The sequence below is a fragment of the Carettochelys insculpta genome, chromosome 3 (assembly GCF_033958435.1).
Source record: "Carettochelys insculpta isolate YL-2023 chromosome 3, ASM3395843v1, whole genome shotgun sequence".
Classification (NCBI taxonomy): Eukaryota; Metazoa; Chordata; order Testudines; family Carettochelyidae; genus Carettochelys; species Carettochelys insculpta.
In genome coordinates, this window is record NC_134139.1 from 80,659,956 (window position 1) to 80,681,467 (window position 21,512).

The 21,512-nt window shown below is 43.1% G+C and overlaps 1 protein-coding gene across 1 annotated transcript in view; it reads left to right on the forward strand.

Annotated features, from left to right (window-relative positions):
* WDR27 (WD repeat domain 27) overlaps nucleotides 1-21,512 on the forward strand; it is a 184,157-nt gene that overhangs the window by 106,561 nt on the left and 56,084 nt on the right. The window contains exon 24 of the mRNA XM_074988667.1: nucleotides 6,207-6,305. Coding sequence (XP_074844768.1) covers nucleotides 6,207-6,305 — 99 coding nt within the window. The remainder of the gene's footprint in view (nucleotides 1-6,206; nucleotides 6,306-21,512) is intronic.

Sequence of the window (21,512 nt, forward strand, 5' to 3'; positions counted from 1 at the left end):
GTAGATGGGGTTCCTTCGAAAGGAAACCCTTTTTTCAGAAGCATCCTTCTTCCCTTCTCCTATTTTGAAATAACTTTGCTATGTAGACATACCCTTCGAGAAGAAATAGCTGATACACGTATATGAAGTTCCCACATACCCTTTAACACCCCAGTTTTACTGAAAGTCTTCAAACTTCAGGTAAAAAAAACACAAAATAGGTGTGTGGTTCAGGGGGTAGGAAGCTTATTTGGAAACGACTGCTACAGGTGATGATTTTTACTTTTGGCTGACCCTTGAACAAAGATGGAGAGGAAATATCAATATCTACTGAATCTGTATTTTTATTACAAGAAATTGGTTTTCATATGAAAAAAGGGGTTGATGTTGGCTAAAGCCTGTAGCAGACTATATGCACACATGCATTTTGGGTATTTTGGAATACTTTCTTGACTGCTCCAATTTCTATTTTAGTACATTTGGTTTGTAGAAAATCTGTTCCGCCTCTGTAGTTGAAGTCATCCTCAACGCTTTTCACAGTCATTGGTCTTACGGTCTAATTTATTATTCATTTACTATTTTTCTTTTTTAAAGTGTGTTAAAATCACCTGTGTGAAAATAGTAAGTATAGAGTATTTAAACAGTTTGTAAGATTGAAACTGTAGTAAAAATAGAATTGTGGCAGACTCACGTAGAATTTATTGATGTTGGATTTACTCCATACCTAGCAATGCCTGAATGCAGCTTATTGTAAAATAAAGGAAATCATATTTAACAATTAAAGTTAAAAATAACTTACTGAAAGGTTCTCCTTGGATCTCACACCAAGTTGAGGGTTTGATTCTTAGAGTTCAGTCTGTCATTAGCCAACTTAAATATCACTGACCCACATTCTTTGAAAAAATTGGAAACTGTTTCTGTACCTTGGGTTTCTCCTGAAAATGTGTTTTCTTATTTGTGTCACACTTATTGGGCACATGCTGTAATATTCCTGGTAAAATATATCACAGTACTTAGTACTGTCTACACGGACAGTCATATAGAGTCATTTGTTGTAAAGGCTTCTGTGTTGAAACAGTTAGTGGCTTGCTTCTAAAATTGCTTCAGTGTTAGACGAAAACTGTAATTAAACAAAGCAGCAGAAATGTAGCACTTTAAAGACTAACAAAAAGATTTATTAGGTGATGCGCTTTCGTGGGACAGACCCACTTCTTCAGATCAATTTCATTTCCAGTACAGACTGACATTTATAACTACAGAGGACCAAATATGTCAGTCTGTATTGGAAATGAAATTGATCTGAAGAATTGGGTCTGTCCCACAAAAGCTCATCACCGAATAAATCATGTTGTTGTTCTTTGAAGTGCTACATTTCTGCTGCTTTTTGTTGGTGTGCAGACTAACATGGCTACCTCTCTGTTACTGTATAACTGTAACTGTAACTATAACTATATATATATATAAAATTATAAAAGCTTACAGCACAATAAGAGTCTTATGCAAAATATCCACCAACTGATGGTGGATCCACCAATCTGTCTGCAGATTCCAAAAGTGGGTGCCAAAAGAGATAAGTATTGTCTAGAGAAGTTCAAGAGGGGACAGGACAGGGTAAGGGCCAATTACTACAGGTACTGTTATGGGAAAGCAACCAAGGTGCTACTGAAACCTTAAAGTTGATTCAGTTTACATCCCATAAATGTTCACTGTGTTGTGACAAAATAAAATGTATTATTGATGTTTAAGCATAATGCATACAGGGGTCTTCTGCTTAAAGGGGACATGAGTGTGTTTGAGTAGATTACAGTTAGATGCAAGGGGCTTGAAAGAGTTTGCTGCATATTTCCACGGGCCATGTCTCTTTTCTGCTGGTCCTTCTACATAGGTAGCAGTGAATTGCTTTAAATATTCCTTAGCATGGAGATCAAGTTGCACCTTCCTGTTGCAAAACCTGCAATGGGGGCCAAAAGGGGACAGAATTTCTGCAAGAATTTGACTCATTCAGTTTTATCCCCCATTGATCTGTTGGGCTGGGTCAGGCTTTTCCCTATAGAACAGATTACAGAAGAAACCACTCACCCTGCTCCCATCAGTTGCTAGGACGTCCTGCTTCTGAGATATGAATGAAAGCCACTATGCATCAACACCATTTTTGTATCTTTAGCAACCATTAGAATATTTTACTTGGCTGCCTACCTTTAAATATCCTCATTTGTAAATTTGTGTTAGCCTCTTTTCCATTTGTAAAATGTAGATAATACTGACCTTTACCGAGAGTGATCTGGGATTTTTGATGTTTTAAATAAGCACTAGCTATAGGTGTATTGTACAGGTTGAACCTCTCTAATCTGGCACTCTGGGGACCTGAAAGATGCCTAATGAGAATTTGCTGGACCGCAGGAGGTCAATATTGTCTAGCACATTAGCAACACTTCCACTGCTTATTGGGCTCTTAGAAGACATTGAGGAGTAAATTACAGCTAAGTAACAGCACAAAACACAGAAGGACAGGACTGATGGCTGTAAACAAATTTTATGGGACCGTGGGAAATTTGGCCACATCCATGATAAGTGGTCATCCAGCTAATTAAAATCAGGCTGGATTACAGATGTTGCCAGATGAGAGAGTTATGGATTAGAGAGGTTCAACCTGTACTATCAGTTCTGCATAAATGGGAGACCAAGCTCTGCACTGGATTTCACTTTGCAAACATTTTAAACAATGTTAACAAAGTGTAGTACAGAACCTGGCCCAGAGAAGTCTCAGACAATGTGTATCTGTCCTGAGTTAAATTATGAAAGGCACTGCATGTCAAAGTAATTTATTTGTATAATTGAAAGGGCAATATTTACTAGTTAGCAATAGTCCACAGCATTGATGGAAGTGAACTATCAACTGATATATTTATTTCTAAGCTATTTTGAAGTAAAATAAACTTGCCAGTGTTATTTTACTATCTACTAACTTCATCCCTCTCTCCCCCCAATTCTCCAGTCCTCAGGGTGAAACTGACGTGTTTTAATGGAAAGCAATTCAGCTGGTTTAATTTTTTTTTTAAAATATATCTTTACTACACTCTTAAACTATGCAGGAAAAGGGTTGTAATTTGTATAAGTTTCTGACGGCCAAAATATATAATTTTCGATCCAGATAGATGATTAGCTGCAGGTAGTAAAATATATGCCAGTTAGTACATAAATGAAGGATATTCATTAAATATCATCAATGGCTACATTTTCAACTTCTGCTTTTGAAACCATAAGATAAATGTGAAAATAAATATATTTAGGTGTTGGATTGTAGGATTCTGTTGTGACATTTCTGGTTTTGGTAAATTAAGAATTTTAAAACTGAAGTCTATACATGATCTGTTCTAGTTTGGTTACCCATCCTTTCTGAATGAAAGGAGTATCTGCATGCCACAGAAAATATAAGAAGCAGAAATATCTTAAGATGATAACTTCCACAATGTGAAAAGGAGCTGCATACTGAAGATGTTCTCAAATCACCCGATCTTTGTTAATTATGGAAGCTTTGGATAGTTTCAGACCAATTAATTTGTGGATACTAGACTTGGTAGAATTACAGTAGAGCCTCAGAATTTTGAACACCTTGTGAATGGAAGCTGTTCACAAATCTTCACAACACATTGTGGCTGTTCTTACAAAAGTTTACATCCGACCATTGATTTAATACAGCTTCAAAACGTTAATTTGAAGAAAAAATGCTGCTTTGTCTTTTTTTAGTGGCTTGTTAAACACAGTACTGTGTTATATTTGCTTCCCCCCTATCTTTTGTCTCTGTTGTTGACTGATAGTGTACTTCTGGTTCCAAATTTGTTGTGTGGTTGACTGGTCAGTTCGTCATTTTGGTGTTTGTAACCGCTGTACTACGGTAAATTTATATCTGTAAGTTTTGGTGAATGTCAGTTTTGCTGTACATACAAATGGGCATATTTCCATTGATTAAAAACTGGAATTTACAGATAGGCAAAGAAAGCAAAATGCTCCTCGAGAACTTGAGTCAAAATCCAGTGATTAGACTTTTGAGTTAGTCTTGTTACAAATAGACTAGTGAACGAATAGGAAACACAGGTAGGCTGTGTTGATGTAAGGATATTTACTTTGTATATTTTGACATATGATGTTAACTGTTTGTGTTTAACGTCTTATGAAGTTCAATGTCTTGTTGAAACGGTCTGTCATTAAATAATTCTCTCCCCTCACCATTTCCCACAACAGTGAAAAACCAAAACAATAAAACTAAATATTGCTTAAAATAAACTTTGATATCAGCCAAAATTCTAAGAAAGGAATTCTTCCAGGCCTTGTTATAACTTACTGTAAGCCAAATTCTGCCCCCCTCACTCATGATGAGTAGCACCTTTTTTCTGTTGTTAATCCCATTGAGTCCAATGGGATTCCTCATGGACTTTGTACCCTTAATTCAACCTTCCTGTACTTATGTACTGTACTGTGAGACTGCCTTTAATGATCATAAATTAGTGGTCTTATGTATTAATTTACTGCACTCCATCCAAACCATTGATGAGTACAGAATGTATTACTTCTGCAGGGGCTTTCTTATGATATTTATCATGTAGTTTAAAAGGAGATACTGGGCATGTGGGAAACACACACCAGGCACATACCCAGGAAAGGATTCTCTGCAGTAACTCAGAACCGTTCCCATCTTGTGTCCTTTCTCCAGCAGTCTGGGGAGTTTTTCAAATCTTTCAGCCAGAGACGTGGTATTTCATGTAAGTCCCACGTTGTTGTTGTATACAGAACTGGAGAAGAGAGGAGCTGCTCACAGGAACGCTAGAGCCCCTAGACTGGGGTGAGCAAACTTTTTACGCTGGGCCCTACTTTTCATCCCTGCAATTAGCAGGTGCTCTCCCCGCCCCCCCGCGATCCCCGCCAACTTGTCTAATGCAGTCCAAACTGATGGAAATTTCAATTGTGTTCATATGAAAAAAAAAACAACTTTTGTTATGTGTAAGAAAATAAGTATGTAGGATGTAAAAAATTTATTGATTGGTTTATAAATGTGAATACACATACATAAAAACAAAGTTCAACATTTTTAATGAGCTGGATGAGCCTGAGACCCTGATCATGCTGTGCCCCCTTATAAATTCCATGCACCCCCCAGAGGGCCTGCCCCCCTACACTTTGCACATCCCTGCCCTAGATGATGTCGTTCTAGGGGAATCAACATGGGTATGCAGTGTGGTTGTAGGCTGAAGGTTATTTCATGAATATATGGAGCCAGAATTACATGTGCAGAGGAATAGGTTGAATGGATGGTCCAAGTTCTACACAGGAATTTGGGTGAAGATTTCATTCTCACCGTCTCTGTACTTTGCCCATGCAAAGATCTTTGACTTTAGCTTAGCAGGACCAGAATTTACCTTTGTCCCTATCAACAAAAGCTTACATTTGTTTATTTTTTTTAAAAGACACTATAATATTGAAATATTGTTGCAACTTAGTCTGCCTATTCAGCATGATCCACGTCACTTTGATGTCAGTGCATTTCTGCTTTGGTACAATTTTATCAATTAAAATTTTGCAAACAGTTAATTTCTACCAAACTTACTTTATGTTTGGCCAACATTTTTTAGCCCTCCTCTGTCCTTCTGAAACATATTTTTGGTCAACTCCTTGTCAGAGTATTTGTGTAACTAGTTGCTTAGACATTCCACATTACTGAGAACAATGTGCTAGCTGACAGCTGCTAAGAGCTATGAACAGAGAGAAGGCCCTGTTGTTATAATGTGGCCGACAAACAAACCTCAGCTTTTTAAATCAGAGACCTGAGCATGGTGGGGGGCGGGGCTTAACACTTCCTATACAAAAATAGGTATATAGATTCTGAAGAACATCTTTTAGTGGAATATCTATTTAAGCAAGGTCCTATTTGGCATTATTTCAGTATCTGCTTGAAACACATCCATATCCCTTTCCCTCCCCTACCCCAAGAAAAAAGTAGAGCTGCTCTTTCTAAACCATTTCTCCAGTAGGACACTTTAAAATTAACATTTGCTAAATCATTCTTGGTATTATAAAATGTCAGAGCTATGAAATTTAAATCTCTCTGGCTATTGTGAAGTATTTACTTTAGCTAAAATTATTTAGCCAAAATGCTTATTTCTATCAAGCTATAATTTAAAGTGTTCAGTAGAAGCCTTGAAAATTTAAATTTAAACTTTGTTGTCTTCTAGGCTTACATATATGAAATGCGTTCAAGCACCTTTTCCCATAAACTGGCAGGACACACGGAATCAGTGATCAACGTGGCTTTTAGTCCATCATCTCCCCAGGTACTCTTACCCCCTTCCCATTCTTCTTTTTGTAACTTAAATGTATAAGAGCTGTGTGGCAAATGCCTCTGATGTCACTGAAACAGTTTCTTCCCCCTTGCCCATCTGTGTGATCTGAGCAGCAAATTATAATAATTAGAATCCATTATGAGTGACTGCATTTATTGTTGTTACAGCCTGGCATTCACAATGAGCTGATTCTCATTTATCAATCACTTAACATGGTTTGAAAAGAGCACATCTTTGTATAAAAATCTTTATAGTTTACCTGAATTCAAACCTGTGTTCAAGCATCAGATTTAGTAGTCTTAACTGTAGTGGTGTGGGTATTGAGAAGATAACAGAAGAGGCAAGACTGAAACTTGGATACCAGCTTCTTTTTATCCACAACCCCTTTAAGTGTTCTCCCTATGTCAATCCTGCTGCTGTTGTTTTTGGGGTTTGAGATAAATGAGGATGAACTATTTAAGAACTGAGGTTTCCTGAGCATTGCTGGTACTTCTTTTGGGGAGATATTTATTGAGAAACAAGGCTTGCAAGGCTGAAGGCCATTTTTATTGATTTTTTTAGGCAATGTACTTGTGATGTCAGAACATTTTTAATCCAAATGTTATGATTATTCCTGGGTAGGTACAGAACTATTCTTAATGTCTCGTACTTATTGGAGACAATGTACTGAAATTAACTTTTACTTAGTCATCTACAGCAATTGTCAAGTTAAGAATTGTACCTGAAGCTACTTCTGTAGAATACCTACTGTGTATGTTTTACATTTCTTATCTTCCTTTCACCTTTTGAAATCTCACTGACTGTGGCCACACTTGGCCAAAACTTCGAAATGTCCATGCTAATGGCCAAATCGAAGAATACTAATGAGACGCTGAATTGAATATTCAGCGCCTCATTAGCATTGGCATGCTTCAAAAGCGCCACTTTTAAACGTGCGTGGCTCAGCTCGGTGTGGCTACATGGGTCATTTTCAAAAGGACCCTGCACATTTTGAAATCCCCTTATTCCCCTCAGCTGAGAGAAATAAGGGGATTTCGAAATGTGCAGGGTCCTTTTGAAAAGGACCCCCATGTAGCCACACCGAGCTGCACATGTTCAAAAGCAGCACATTCAAACCGCCGCGGCCGGAAGCGTGCTAATGCTAATGAGGCACTGAATATTCAATTCAGCATCTCATTAATATTCTTTGATTTGGCCCTTAGCATGGCCATTTCGAAGTTTTGGCCAAGTGTGGCCACAGCCACTGTAAAAGAAATGACATCTGAGTAGGTTATAGATGGGTTAAAAAGTGACAAAACTGAGCATCTGAGAGGATTCCAGATGCCTTTCTTTCCAGAAATGAGCTGATGCAATAGCAGAGGGACAAAGGGATTTCTTGTAACAGAGATGTCACACACAGACACCTTTAAATTTGGCTGTGACCGTAGTGCTAACCCTCAGCCATATGCTCGCAAAATATTTTTCAGATGCTGTGCCTCATTGTACACGTTTATTGTGAGTTTATCAGTAAAACAAACACACGCACATAAGCACACCTTTTATGTGGTTACATTTGCATTTGCATTAGACCAAACCCAACAAAAACATTTGAGGATGTTTTTTTATATGAGAGCTAAGGTTTATTTATAACAAACACAAGGATTCTGAAAAGATGGTACAGTAGCTCTAGGTTAGTGTCAGGATGAAAAAAACTAATAAATTCAATGCTACCTAAATAACAAAATTTTAATCATTCCGATAGCGTGTCTTCCTTCACTAATTTACCTATGGTTCCTGTGTTTTTAATATAATAGGAATTTGCATGGGAAATATGTTGTTTCCTTAAGCTCTTCAGGACTAAAATTGTCTTTCAAAATGGTGTGCCCAGCACAATGAAGGTCTGATACTGAGGCGCCACAGAGTCTGGAACATGCCCACACCCAGCTGCATCACGTGGCTTTACCCCAAACTAATAAAACGACGTGTGGCACAAGCTTCCAGGCAGCTTGTGTACAGTGAGGGTCATGATTTTTGGGGCTGTCTGTAGTTAGGGGTCTTTTAGCCACCCAGTGGAACATCTCCCTCAGCAATCATGATTTTTGGGCGGGACTGGCTGTAGCTGGGGGTGTTTTAGCTGCCTACGGAAATGTCTCCCTTGGCAGTCATGATTTTCGGGCTGGGTGTAGCCGGGGATCTTGTAGCCACCCCAAGCCATACATGTGTCAGAGGGCAATGTATTAGCTATACAATTACCACAGTTGTCAAAGTAAGGCTTGCACTGGGGAATATTCTTGTCCTTAAGGTTTTCTCTCCAAGGTCCAAACCTAGCTGTAGTCTGGGGTCTTTCAGCCTGATACATCATTCAAGTTTCAGTATAGCAACCGTATCTACTTAGGCGTAAGGGTCTTTTTTTGGTAGGAGGTCCAAATCCAGGTACAAGATCCTGAAAGGGCCTCCGTGGGTGGTCACGATTTTCATGGCTGTCAAAAGTGTACTATCTTGTAGCCACCACGAGCCATAACTGATGAAACAGTTGACTTGGAGTAACAACCGTGTCTACTTAAGAATAAGGGTCGTCTTTTGCAGGGGGTCTAAATCCAGATTCAAGTTCCCAAAAATCATCACCGTGGGTGGTCACGATTTTTGTGGCTATCAAAAGTGTACTGTCTTCTAGCCACCAAAAGCCATTACTGATGAACCATTCAAGTTTCAGGGTAGCACCCATGTTTACTTAAACGTACTTAACATGGTGGGGGAAAAAGGGGAATGAAATGTGGGAAGATGTCATCATATACCCACATATACTTGTCGGGCCAGAATGTAACAGGCCTTTCGGAGCTGTGACATAGGTTCCCATGATACACTGCAGCAGCGCTTGATTTAAGCTACTTGTGTGTGGGAGCAGTAAATCGATTTTGTGGGGAGCATGTGGGAAGGTGAAGATGCTCAAAATCAAATGGATAAAACCCAGTGTTAAGAAATCAATTTTAATAAAATCAGTTTTATCTTGAAGCATAGAGGCAGCCTCAGATAACCTTTTTTCTGGCAATAACCAGACTGGGACTCCAGATATCTGGGTTTTTGCCTATTTGTAGCTCCACCATAGACTTCCAGGAGAATATTAGGATATTTACATACTTGTTCTTTGTGCCTCAGTTACCTGTCATCGAAACATCTGAGCAATGTTTTCAGTATAAGAGTTAGTATTTGAATGCCTGAACAGCTTTAGAAATATATTAGGGTCAAGGATTCTACTCTTTTGATTTTATGATCTGAAGAAGCAAAAAAGATTTACTTGCTAATTATAGCTTAAATTGCAGGTGTAATTGCTATGATAAATTCTGTAATAGATGTAAAGATTGTGTTTGTAGTTGAATGTGTTATAGAGTGGGTGTCACAATCCTGGATGTCTCACCAAAAATGTTGCTTTTTTGTGTTCTTAAATATCCATGCTCTGCAATAAGGCTATGATGCAGCATGTGGTACAGAATGTTAGGTGGTTTTTTGTTTCCCATTTTGTGTTTTACACACCCTGTGTAGCACAAAGATGGAAAAGTGGAAGTGAAGACGGAATAATTGTTAATTATTTGGACTAACTTCAGATCTGAAATAAATGGCCAAGTTATATGAGCCTTTGAGAAATTGTGTTTGGAAAATGCTGTCCAAGTCTTAGATCTGAGCACCCAAGTTACCCAAAGATTTTGTCCACATTGAGCATACTCCAGTTTCGGCATGAGCTGGACTTTCCCTGCAATTGCAGCTCTAGGTTACTGTAGGTAGACTGGGTCTAGGTCCAGGTAACAGAATGTTAACTGAATGCAGGGAGCCTGTCACTTCTCTTTTCTCACATTCCCTTTTCACAGATAGATCTGCACAGAAGCCATATAAAGCATCATATCTATTTTCTGCTGCCCTGCTTGTATGAAGCTGTCTGTACCACTGCCAACTGGGAGACTTACTTGTGGACTTCTCAGATAGTTGAAGTTAGCACTAAAATCCCCACACTACTCAGAATTGGCTACAGATAACTTCGGGTGTGTCTGGAAATGTGAACTACCTTTTACTAGTTTCTACCACAATACATTTTTCCTACTGGACACATCTGGAGATTTCAACTTAGGAAAAAAACCTGTGTGAAAACTCACATTCTTGTGCTGTATTGGGTCGCCAGTGATTGAACACTTAATCATCGACTACATGTCATTTTCCCACAAACAAGCCAATGTTTGTAGTGTCAGGGAAAGTTCTTTTTCAGATTTTAATTTACTGATTTTGGCTTTGATTTGTGTTAACTCAATCTTAGGTTATCCTTGTATAGACTGCATTTTTCCCACTATCATAAATAGCACCCTGCACATTACGACTCTGCAATAGCTTGTCAGAGCCTGAATTATGAGGTTTTAGGACATGGACCCAAATATTCATGATCTTACTGAAGTGAGGTGAACTGCACCAGGGAGGTCTTTGACCCAGACTAGTTTATCTCTCTGTAGCTGCTTCAGTTTTCTTTTGGTCATCGCTAACTTACCAACATGACAAAACTAGAAGGATGGTGGTGAGGGATAGCTCAGTGGTTAGAGCACTGGTCTTGTAAACCTGGGCTTGTGAGCTCAATCCTTGAGGGGACCTTTCAAGGGCTGGGGCAAGCAAGATGAAAAAAAAAACTCTCAGGGACGGTGATAGGTCCTGCTGTGAGGGCAGGGAACTGGACTCAATGACCTCTTGAGGTCCTTTGCAGCTTTATGAGATATTTATATCTCCTTATTAGTTTTGAGACAGTTATTGTTTAACCCTTTGAAGAAAAGCACACTTAGGCTACGTCTACAATAGCCAAAAACTTTAAAAGGAGGAAAGTTGCTAATAGAAGCTGGAGGTACAGGAATAGGATCTGATGGGGACTTGAGAAAAGGCAGCTGGAGAGAGAAGGGAGTCAAGACACCTGGTAAGCTGGAGAGGGAAACAAACACAGGAATGTTGTAAAGAGGACTAACTAAGGGGACTGGAGGCAAAGTACCCACAAATGTTCAGGAAAATATGAAACAATATTGACAGAGAGATTGAATGAAGGAATCAGAGAGAGAGAGAGATGGAAAGAGAGAAGGTCAGAATCCCACGGAGAGCAAGGGGGAAAAAGAGCAGGTGTGTGGCTTTTGCTGAACCCTCTTTCCAAAAACAGCAGAGAGTGGAACAAACACAGAGGATCTGATTTTTAGTTCTTTAACACCTGCAACATCCACTCACTACAAATGAATTGTAGGTGCCAAGTCCCCAGAGAGCAAGAAAACATGTCAAGGATTACAAATGGAACTTGCATACACACTGCAGAACACTTCCAGGAATTAAATACAGTCAATACCAATAAAGCAGCTGAAAGGGATGGGCATCAGTAACTAAAATTCCACTAATGGGGAAGATTTTAAAAGGAAGTGGGAAGCATTTTTCTTGAGGTGAAATGGACCCACATTTACTAGTATTGGTAACTTTTTCTTATTATACAGACAATTGCTCATCCAGCACTGCATATCATGCTTATTCAAGTGATCTTCCCTTGTTTTTGGAGAGTTTCCTGTTTACTTCTAGACCCAGTTTCCTATCTCTGCCCTTCCCCTCCAGGATTTTAAGCCACACTTTAAGATTCAAACCCAGAAAGTCACTTAGGGTGTGTCTGCATGAGCCCCCTCCTTTCGGAAGGACCATGTTAATGAGGAAGTTTGGAAGATGCTAATAAGGCGCTGCCATGAATATGCAGTGCCTCATTAGCATAAGGGCAACTGCGACCATTCAAAAGTGCTGCTTTCGAATGGTGTGCCACCCTTGTAGCCAGGGGCCTTTCAAGGGGATTCCCCAGTCTTTGAAAGCCCCTTTTTCCCAAAACAAATGGGGTGGCACGCAATTCGAAAGCAGCACTTTCAAATCGCCGTGGCCACCATTATGCTAATGAGGCGCTGCATGTTCATGGCAGTGCCTCACTAGCATCTTCCAAACTCCCTCATTAATGTGCCCCTTCCAAAGGGAGGGGGCTCATGTAGGCACACCCTTGATGTATAAGAGAAATGGAAAGTGGAATTTAGGTTTTCTTTATAATAACCAGGAAGGTATCCTGTGAACATCTGATATTGCTTCCGATGGCCAGCTTGAAAAGAACATTGTTGTGCATTTCTCATACATATCAGTTTGCACTCAGAAAGTGAAACCCCAAATCCTTCCCCAGTTCCCCAACACACTCTGGAACAGCACACGCATACAAAACTCCGAGTCTTGGATCATACACAACATCCTGCAAAGTGACTTCACACAGTTTGGTAAAAATGTCATATATTATGGGACAGCTCCTCCCCCTCACCCAAACACACTTCAAAAGGCTATCTATTTTAAATCTTAACAGTAGCTGTGGAGTACGATCACGCAAACGAAAGTCATGGAATTAAAGTGAGGCTAGACAAAATATAGCAAATACAAGAAGGAATAAATCACATCCCATATCTTACTGTCCTTGGAACAGCTCAGAGAAATCTGGGTCTTAGCAACAACAGATTGAAAAGACAGACGACTTCTGTCTCAAATTAAAATATCAATAGAAGATGGTTCCAGCCATGCAGCAGAGTATGATCTAGTCTCATAAAACATCTTGGCCCAGCGGATGGGACATGTTTGAGCTGTACTCAGCACAGAATGGGTGATGAAGTACATGTGCTGCTGTCATATTTTATGCCTCCTGCTCTACAGCCTTCCGATCCTCAGCATAAACAAGAGTGGCCTCAGGATTGCTGTACTTTGTGTCAGCTGCCTATAGTGTTCAAGAGCTGACCTGGTGGCCAGGCATGCCTCAGTCCTGCCCTTTCTTCCGGACATACCCCCTCTACTTGGGGAAGCTGGGAAGAGTATGTGCTGATATTGTGGCTGTTACCCAGTAAGTCAGGAAAATGCTTGGTGAGAGTGTTTCCGGCTATAATATACACAGAATAGAAATCAGGACCTGTCCATATTCATGCCTACATATGTGTAATGATCCCATAACAACCTTGGAAGGCATGATGCAGCACAATTAATTAAGCAAACACAAACTTTATTTTTTACTACCATAGTTAATATCACTTAGTTACTTCTTGTGCAATATCATTTAGCTTTAGAATAGACTCCCTGGGTCAGGAGGTTTTGGCCTCCCCTCATGTCTGGGCATTTGCTCTGAAGGGAGGCAGGATACAGGGATCCAGACCATCTCTTTCTACCAGGTGTCAGCGCAGGTCCCCATGGGAAGCAACACAGTAGGATCCTTCCTTTACAGTGTCCAAATCTGCTCTCTGGGGCTACTTCCTGCCTCAGTGGGGTTTTTTTCAGTTTGGGGCATGGGCTCTATAATCCAAACTCTGAACAGCTTCTCAAAAGAGTCCAAAAAACCAGGCCCTACCAGCTCTCAAAGGGGTTCTGGTTGAAGAAGGCACTGTTTGGATGGTTTGCTTGTCACCGCCAAAGCTTGATCTTCTGTGTGGCTTCTTAGAGGGCTTCTTAGAGGAGGCTTCACCTGTCCAATAGCCTGTCCATCACCCTTTGACTGGCTTTTGAGCATCTTTGAATGCTCTCCTATAGCCAGAGCTTTCTCAGCAGGTCCACAGGGATGGGGCTACTGGATCCAATAATACTTTCTATGCCCTTTGAGGCCACTGCGGGGATGTATACCTCATCACAGGACCAAATTCAGAGGGGAACTCTATAGGTGTGAGTTTTTAAATTACGTGTTAAGTAAGTATGCGGTGTTGCAGTTTTGTCAGTCCCGGGATGTTAGAGAGATAGGTGGGTGAGCTAATATCTGTTACTGAACCATCTTCTGCTGGTGAGAGAGACAAGCTTTTCAGCCTACATGGATCCTGAAAACAAGTGGGTTTTGATTATAAGACTATCTTTTCTTCCTATCTCAAATGTCAAAGAGTATTAAAAGGACATGTAATGGAGTATATTATTTGTCAGAGGGCCAGATCTGTTAGGAAGGAGGCTGGGCCAGTATGTTCATGGTTTCAGGTTAGGACTCTGTGCTGCAAGAAATTAAAGATGAAGCTTGAGGGTGAAATTCTGGTCCCATTAAAATCAATTGGAAAATTCTTGTTGACTTCAAGGGGACCAAAATTTCATTCCTGTTTTATGGCAAGAGCAGTACAGAAGCCTGGCCTGTGGCCTGTGTGCATAGGCATCTGGGTGGATTTGTAAGAGAATTAAGTGGGAAGAAAGTGAGAAACAAAAAAATCAATGAAGTAACTTCTACCTGTGTAGGAAATAACCTGAACCAAAAATATGCTTGTGATTCTTTTCCTTAACATTTTGGCCAAAACTTTATTATAATTATGGAATACTTTTAATTTAATTTTGTAATGGGGCCAGAAGACCTTACCCACAAATTAGGTTTTAGTATCATCATCATTTAAGTTGTATTACAGATTGAATTTTATTCTATTGACTATCAGTCTGTTGACAAGCAGGAAGCAACAGCTAAAATGTAAGAGGAATATATAGGCTAGACAACATCTGTCCCAGAATAATTTAAAGCATCAATTTAAAGGAAATTATATCTAGAAAGTAAAAGAATCCGTGAGCTGAACACTATCTGTTTTTTGTTTTTAAAAAGTACTCCCTGCAGCTATTCGGTGTATTATTATTACAATCTGCTGCAGATTCTTTCTTCTTGATGATAAATTGCTGCCTGTCACTGTGTCATAGAATCATAGAACCCTAGGACCGGAAGGGGCCTTGAGAGGCCATCGAGTCCAGTCCCTTGCCCCGACGGCAGGACCGACCACTATCTACACCATCCCTGATAGACATCTATCTAATCTGTTCTTAAATATCTCCAGCGAGGGAGATTCCACAACCTCCCTTGGCAACTTATTCCAGTACTTGACCACCCTGACAGTTAGGAACTTTTTCCTAACGTCCAACCTAAACTTCCCTTGCTGCAGCTTAAGTCCATTGCCTCTTGTTCTCTCCTCAGAGGCCAAGAAGAACAAGTTTTCTCCCTCCTCCTTATGACACCCTTTAAGATATCTGAAAACCGCTATCATGTCCCCCCTCAATCTTCTCTTTTCCAAGCTAAACAAGCCCAATTCTTTCAGCCTTTCTTCATAAGTCATGTTCTCCAGACCTTTTATCATTCTAGTTGCTCTTCTCTGGACCTTCTCTAATGTCTCCACATCTTTCTTGAATTGGGGTGCCCAGAACTGGACACAATATTCCAGCTGAGGCCTAACCAGCACAGAGTAGAGCGGAAGAATGATTTCTCGTGTCTTGTTCACAACACACCTGCTAATGCATCCCAGAATCATGTTTGCTTTTTTTGCAACAACATCACACTGTTGACTCATATTTAACTTGTGATCTACTAGAACCCCTAGATCCCTTTCTGCTGTACTCCTTCCTAGACAGTCTTTTCCCATTCTGTGTGTGTGAAACAGATTATTCCTTCCTAAGTGCAGCACCTTACATTTATCTTTATTAAACTTCATCCTGTTTACTTCAGATCATTTCTCCAATTTATCTAGATCATTCTGAATTATGACCCTATCCTCCAAGGTAGTTGCAACCCCTCCCAGCTTGGTATCATCTGCAAACTTAATAAGCGTACTTTCTATGCCAATATCCAAATCATTAATGAAGATATTGAACAGAACTGGTCCCAAAACAGACCCCTGCGGTACCCCACTTGTTATGCTTTTCCAGCAGGATTGAGCACCATTAACAACTACTCTCTGGGTACGATTAGCCAGCCAGTTGTGCACCCACCTTATTGCAGCCCCATTTAAGTTGGACTCGCCTAGTTTGTCGATAAGAATATTACGCGAGACCGTATCAAATGCTTTACTAAAGTCTCAGTATACCAGATCCACTGCTTCTCCCTTATCTACGAGTCTCGTTATCATGTCAAAAAAAGCTATCAGGTTGGTTTGACATGATTTGTTTTTTACAAAACCATGCTGGCTGTTCCCTATCACTTTACTACCTTCCAAGTGCTTGCAGATGACTTCCTTACCTACCTGCTCCATTAGCTTTCCTGGCACAGAAGTTAAGCTGACTGGCCTGTAATTTCCTGGGTTGTTCTTGTTCCCCTCTTTGTAGATGGGCACTATATTTGCCCTCTTCCAGTCTTCTGGAATCTCTCCTGTCTCCCATGACTTTCCAAAAATGAGAGCTAACGGCTCAGCTACCTCTTCTGTCAGCTCCTTGAGGATTCTAGGATGCATTTTATCAGGCCCTTCCTTTAATTCACAGAAATTGTAAAACAACATTGCAAGGTTGCCTACGGTGGCAGGGGATTGGAGTCAGCTCTGGCTGTTTCTTTCAGTACGATGTTCTTATGCTACAGTGATCCTTCACTGGTATAAGGTTGCAAAGGGTATGCTACATTTCAATTAAAAAAAAACCCTCATAGTTTGGAGTCTCAGAACCCAGGTCATCTGATTCAAGCTCAAAGGAGCTTGGCTGCAGGGCTAAAAATAGCCATATAGATGTTCCAGCTGCAGCTGGATCTGCATACCTTTTATTGCAGTATAGACATACCCATAAAGACCATGCACACGGGTGTAAGTTAAATGAACCTGTAGACTTCTCTAACTCATTCTGGAGCTATTTTAAATCAGATCACAAGATCAGGAGCTGCCTCCTGTTCACTGATTCTCCTCATGCTGTTCCACACAGAACAGAATTGAGACCTGAGTCAATCTGTGTTGCTTTAATGGTGGCTTTATGCATTAAAATGTTTATAAATCACATTGAAACACAATGATGAGTAGTTTTTCACATGAGTAGTGTCACTGAAATCAGTGAAATTAGTCACATAATTAATAGTAAGGAGATCACAAACCAGGTCATTATGTCTAAGAACTCTTGTTGCTAAAAACTTTCCATTTTGTTAACACAAGTAATTTTTCTGTGTGTGTCAGGTAGCAGGATGAAGTTCACCAATAGAGAGCAGTGCTTTCAGCAATGCCTAAGTTAGTGATACCACGTAGGAATTTCCTTTCTAAATCTCTTTTGCTTCCTTATCCTAGCTGGCACTGTGCTGTCAGTGACTTGGTTATATATTTTTGAGGGAAACAACTTTCCCAAATGTATTATTGACCTCCAAAAGAACTCTGGAAGCCCTCATTGGATCTACAACCTGAAATACTTATTCATATTATATTTGAATTACATAGAAATGTTACTGGCTTGAACTTTGATCTGACCCGCCCAGTTCCAGTAGTAGCTGGCTAGATAAAGTAATGACACTCATTTATGGATCATTCTTTGTAATGATAGCTATTTAGAAAAAAATCTCTATGACTGCCCCTCTTTTCCAACTGTATCTCTGTTTATTAATTTTCTCAATGCTGGATATTTTTCATTACTCATATTCCAGATTGAATATCAAACTTTAAAAGTAATCATTGATTATTCACTTCACTGATGCTTCAAAGGTCTAAGCGAGGCAATTTTGGCTTCTAGTGTTGACTTGTATGTTGTCTTTGAAGTGCAAAAATGCTTATGCAATATTGGTACTTCAACAAATTGTACCACAATAAAGGGAAATAAAATCGTAAAGATAATGAAAGGGTATGAGGTGAAAACGACAATGAAGTAAATGAAGTATGAGTCTATGATTAGCTGGACCTTATTTACACGCTTATCTTAAGAAAAATATTACAGTGTGTGACTATACAATATAGAAAGCATATGGTTATATAATGAACTTCAGATGATTTAAAATATTCTGTGTAATTAGGGCTAGACTGTTGTTAAACCACCGTTGTGTAAAATTGACATCAATGGAATTACTCCCTTTTTCTGTACAAGTGTAAAGAAGAGCATCACCTTAGTGTTTCTAGGTCAGCTGCATCGATAAAAAGAAGTGAATTCAAGATGGTGATTAATACTCTTGCTAGTAGGCCCAGCAGTGGGGGGGGAGGGTTGGCTCAAAGGGGGCAATTGCTCTGGGGCCCAGAGCTGCAGTCACTTCTGCTGGTACTTTGGCAACGGTTAGAGCTCTGTGCCCCTTTGAAGTGCCATAGCAGTGCAGCTCTGCTATTCTAAATGCCTAGAGGGTAGCGGAATACTGCTGCAGTCTGGGCGGCGCTAAGGGCTGACTACCCTAGGCTCCACCTCTTTTGACATTGACCCTGCTCCTTCTGGGGCATAGAGCTGGGCCCCCCTCCCACCTTGCCTCGGGGTTTGTGGTGGCTGTTGATACAGCTGGTGAATGGGGGGAAGCTTGCTATGTCTAGACACATTTTCAAAATGTAAAGAATCTTAATCTAAGTCTGGGAGGTAGCATTCAGTGAAAGTTTCGAAAAAATGTTGCGGACTAAGTTGGCTGAAGTGAAAATCGTGTCTTTAGCTTGCAGCCTTTTGTGAGAGCCATTGGTAATACGGATAGGTTTTTTTATTTTATAGAACATATTAGCTGTGTCTACACATGGCCAAACATCGAAAGAAGCGGCCCTTTTTCGAAAGAGCAGGAGGAGCGTCCACACGTGTAACGCCGTCTTTTGAAGCGAAATCGAAATAATGGGGTGCAGATGTTGAAATCTGACCCCGATCCCAGATCAGGAAGATCAGCCCCTTTTGAAATACTAAATTGAAAGAGTACACGTGTAGGTGTTCCACACTCCAGTTTTTTGAAATACGGGTCCACCATGGTGCCGGTCAGCTGGAGCCTGGGGCTGCTCCAGTTGGCAGCAGCGGGGATCTATGGGCCCTGTGTTCAGCTGCCTTAAAGCTGCACGCACACAGGAAACCTGTGGCAGAAGCTGAGAGTGTGCTAGGGGCAGCCGCTGCATGTGCTCCAGCCCCACGCTCCAGCGCTTCAGCATGGCCAGCAGCCAGCCCCCCCACGAGCCCCACAGCCCCCCGTCCGAGGCCCTGCAGGGGGCCCAGAGGGAGAAAAAAAATGACCCCCTTCTGGATGGAGCGGGAGCTGCAGGACCTCCTTGGCCTGTGGAACGAGGAGGAGGTCCTGCATGAGAAGGGGTTCAAGCGGTGCAATACCGCTGCCTTTGGCCACCTGGAGTGTACCACGAAGCAGGTATGCTCCAAGGTCAAGGAGCTGTGGCAGGGTTTTGCCCGGGCCAGGGACCAGGCCAGCTGCTCCAGCCACATGCCCCTTCTTTTGGGAGCTCCAGGGCATCCTGGGGCCCCAGGACAGCTCCCCACCTCCATCGTTCCTGCTCACCTCAGCCGAAGAGCTGCAGCCGGAGGAGGAGGAGCAGCCTGGACCAGGGACCCAGGAGGGTGAGGGGACCACGGAGTGGTCAAGTGAGGAGAGGGACCTCTCCATCGTCCTCCCCTCCCGCTCCTCCAGCCAGGTGACAGGGAGCCAGACATCCCCAGATGTTGCTGAGGGACCCTTCAGTACGTACAGGGAGGGACGCACACCTGCTCCACAGGGTGGGGGTGATGCAACGGCTAGTCGCCTGCACTCAGGACCGGTGGTCCTGGGCCACACACAGGCCACCCCTCCACATGGGATGCAGCACCCTGCAGTGGCCCACCAGTGATGCCCAGCATCTGCCTTCAGTGGACAACACCGCAAGCCGCACAGGGGCAACGGCTGGTCAGTGCTGGACAGCTCCTGGGACCTGCACACCGCAGGCCAGGAAGGGCCTCCTGCATGAGAGACCCCTGGATGCACCCCCAGGCTGGGAGGCCGAGCCTGTGGGGTGTGAGTTGGTGCCCCTTGGGGTGTCAGTGTCCTTTGGCGGTGGCAGGGGCCCCGTGGGGCGGGCTCGGGCAGGTGGGCCCCAGCTGGGTCCTCTCCATCCAGGGCACATTACTGACATGCTGTCCTCCTCTCCACGCAGCCACACCATCCGTGGGCTGGGAGAGCCCTGCACCGTCCCTCATCCCCAAGAGCCCCCCGCAGCCCTCGAAGGCACCCAGACGCCACCCCACACAGAGTGCCATTGGAGCCATGGCCAGAGGGCCCCCCGCCGGGCCAAGGAGAACCCAGCCAGCCAGCCAGCACCAGGGCGAGGTGGCTGAACAGCACCTGTGGCTCGCCCAGGCCAACATGGAGTGGTGGAGGGCATCCTGGGAGAGGCTGCTGACCACCCTGAAGGGCATTGGCCACACCCTTCAGGGCCATGTGGCCAACACTGCCCACCTCCTGACCGCCCCCCCACTGAGCCTGCATCCTCCGCCCCCACTGAACCCGCACCCTTCCCCCCCACCAGGCCAACTCACTGGCATTACCTGCCAGTGCTCCCCACACCCTCTCCGCCCCACCAGGGACCCTGTACCCTGGGGGGCAGGGGCTCTAGGGAGTGATGGGGCTTGCGGCCAACCACCCCTGCCCTGGAATGAGCTGCCCTCTCCCCTCTAAGTTAGGCTCCCACCCCCTGTACATTGTTAACACGAATAGTGCAGGTAAATGTTTATTTTAATGTTCACCACGCCGTGCTGTGCTCCTCAGGGGAATGGTGGGTGATGGAGGTGTGGGAGCGGTGCTGGTGGAGGCGTGGGGGGCAGGGACTGTGGGTGGCAGCTGTGCGTGGGATGTGGATGTGCATGTGGGTCAGAGGTGGGCGTCGGCAAAGGCCTGCCTGAGGGCATCCCTGATACAGTGGCTGTCCCGGTGGGCCTGGCGGATGGGGGCGCTGCCCGGCTGCTCATAGCCGGCGCCGGCCAGAGGGGCCCCCCCCCCAGGGGCATAGGCATCCCACTTTTCCTCCACAACATTGTGGAGGACGCAACAGGCACCCACCACCTGGGGCACGTTGAGGACCCTGACCTCCAGCCACATGTGGAGGCACCTCCACTGCCCCTTTTGGTGCCCAAAGGCCCATTCCACAACATTACAGGTGTGGCTGAGGTGCTGATTGAATGCCTCCCAGGAGGGGTCAAGGTGTCCCATGTACAGCCTCATGAGCCCGGGCTGCAGGGGGTGTGCCGCATCTGCCACCATGTAGAGCGGCATGGTGACATCTTCCGCCACCAGGACCTACCGCTGGGGGATGAAGGTGCCGGCCCCCATGTGCTGGCAGAGGCCGGAGTTCCGGAAGACCTGGGCATCACAAGTGCCACTGGCCCAGCCCACACAGATGGTGGTGAACTGGCCCCTCACATCCACCAGGGCCTGGAGCACCACCAAATGGCAGCCCTTCCTGTTGACATACTGGCTGGCGCTGTGTGGCGGGGCGCAGATGGGGATGTGTGCGCCGTCCAAAGCACCGATGCAGTTTGGAAAGTCCAGGTCCTGGA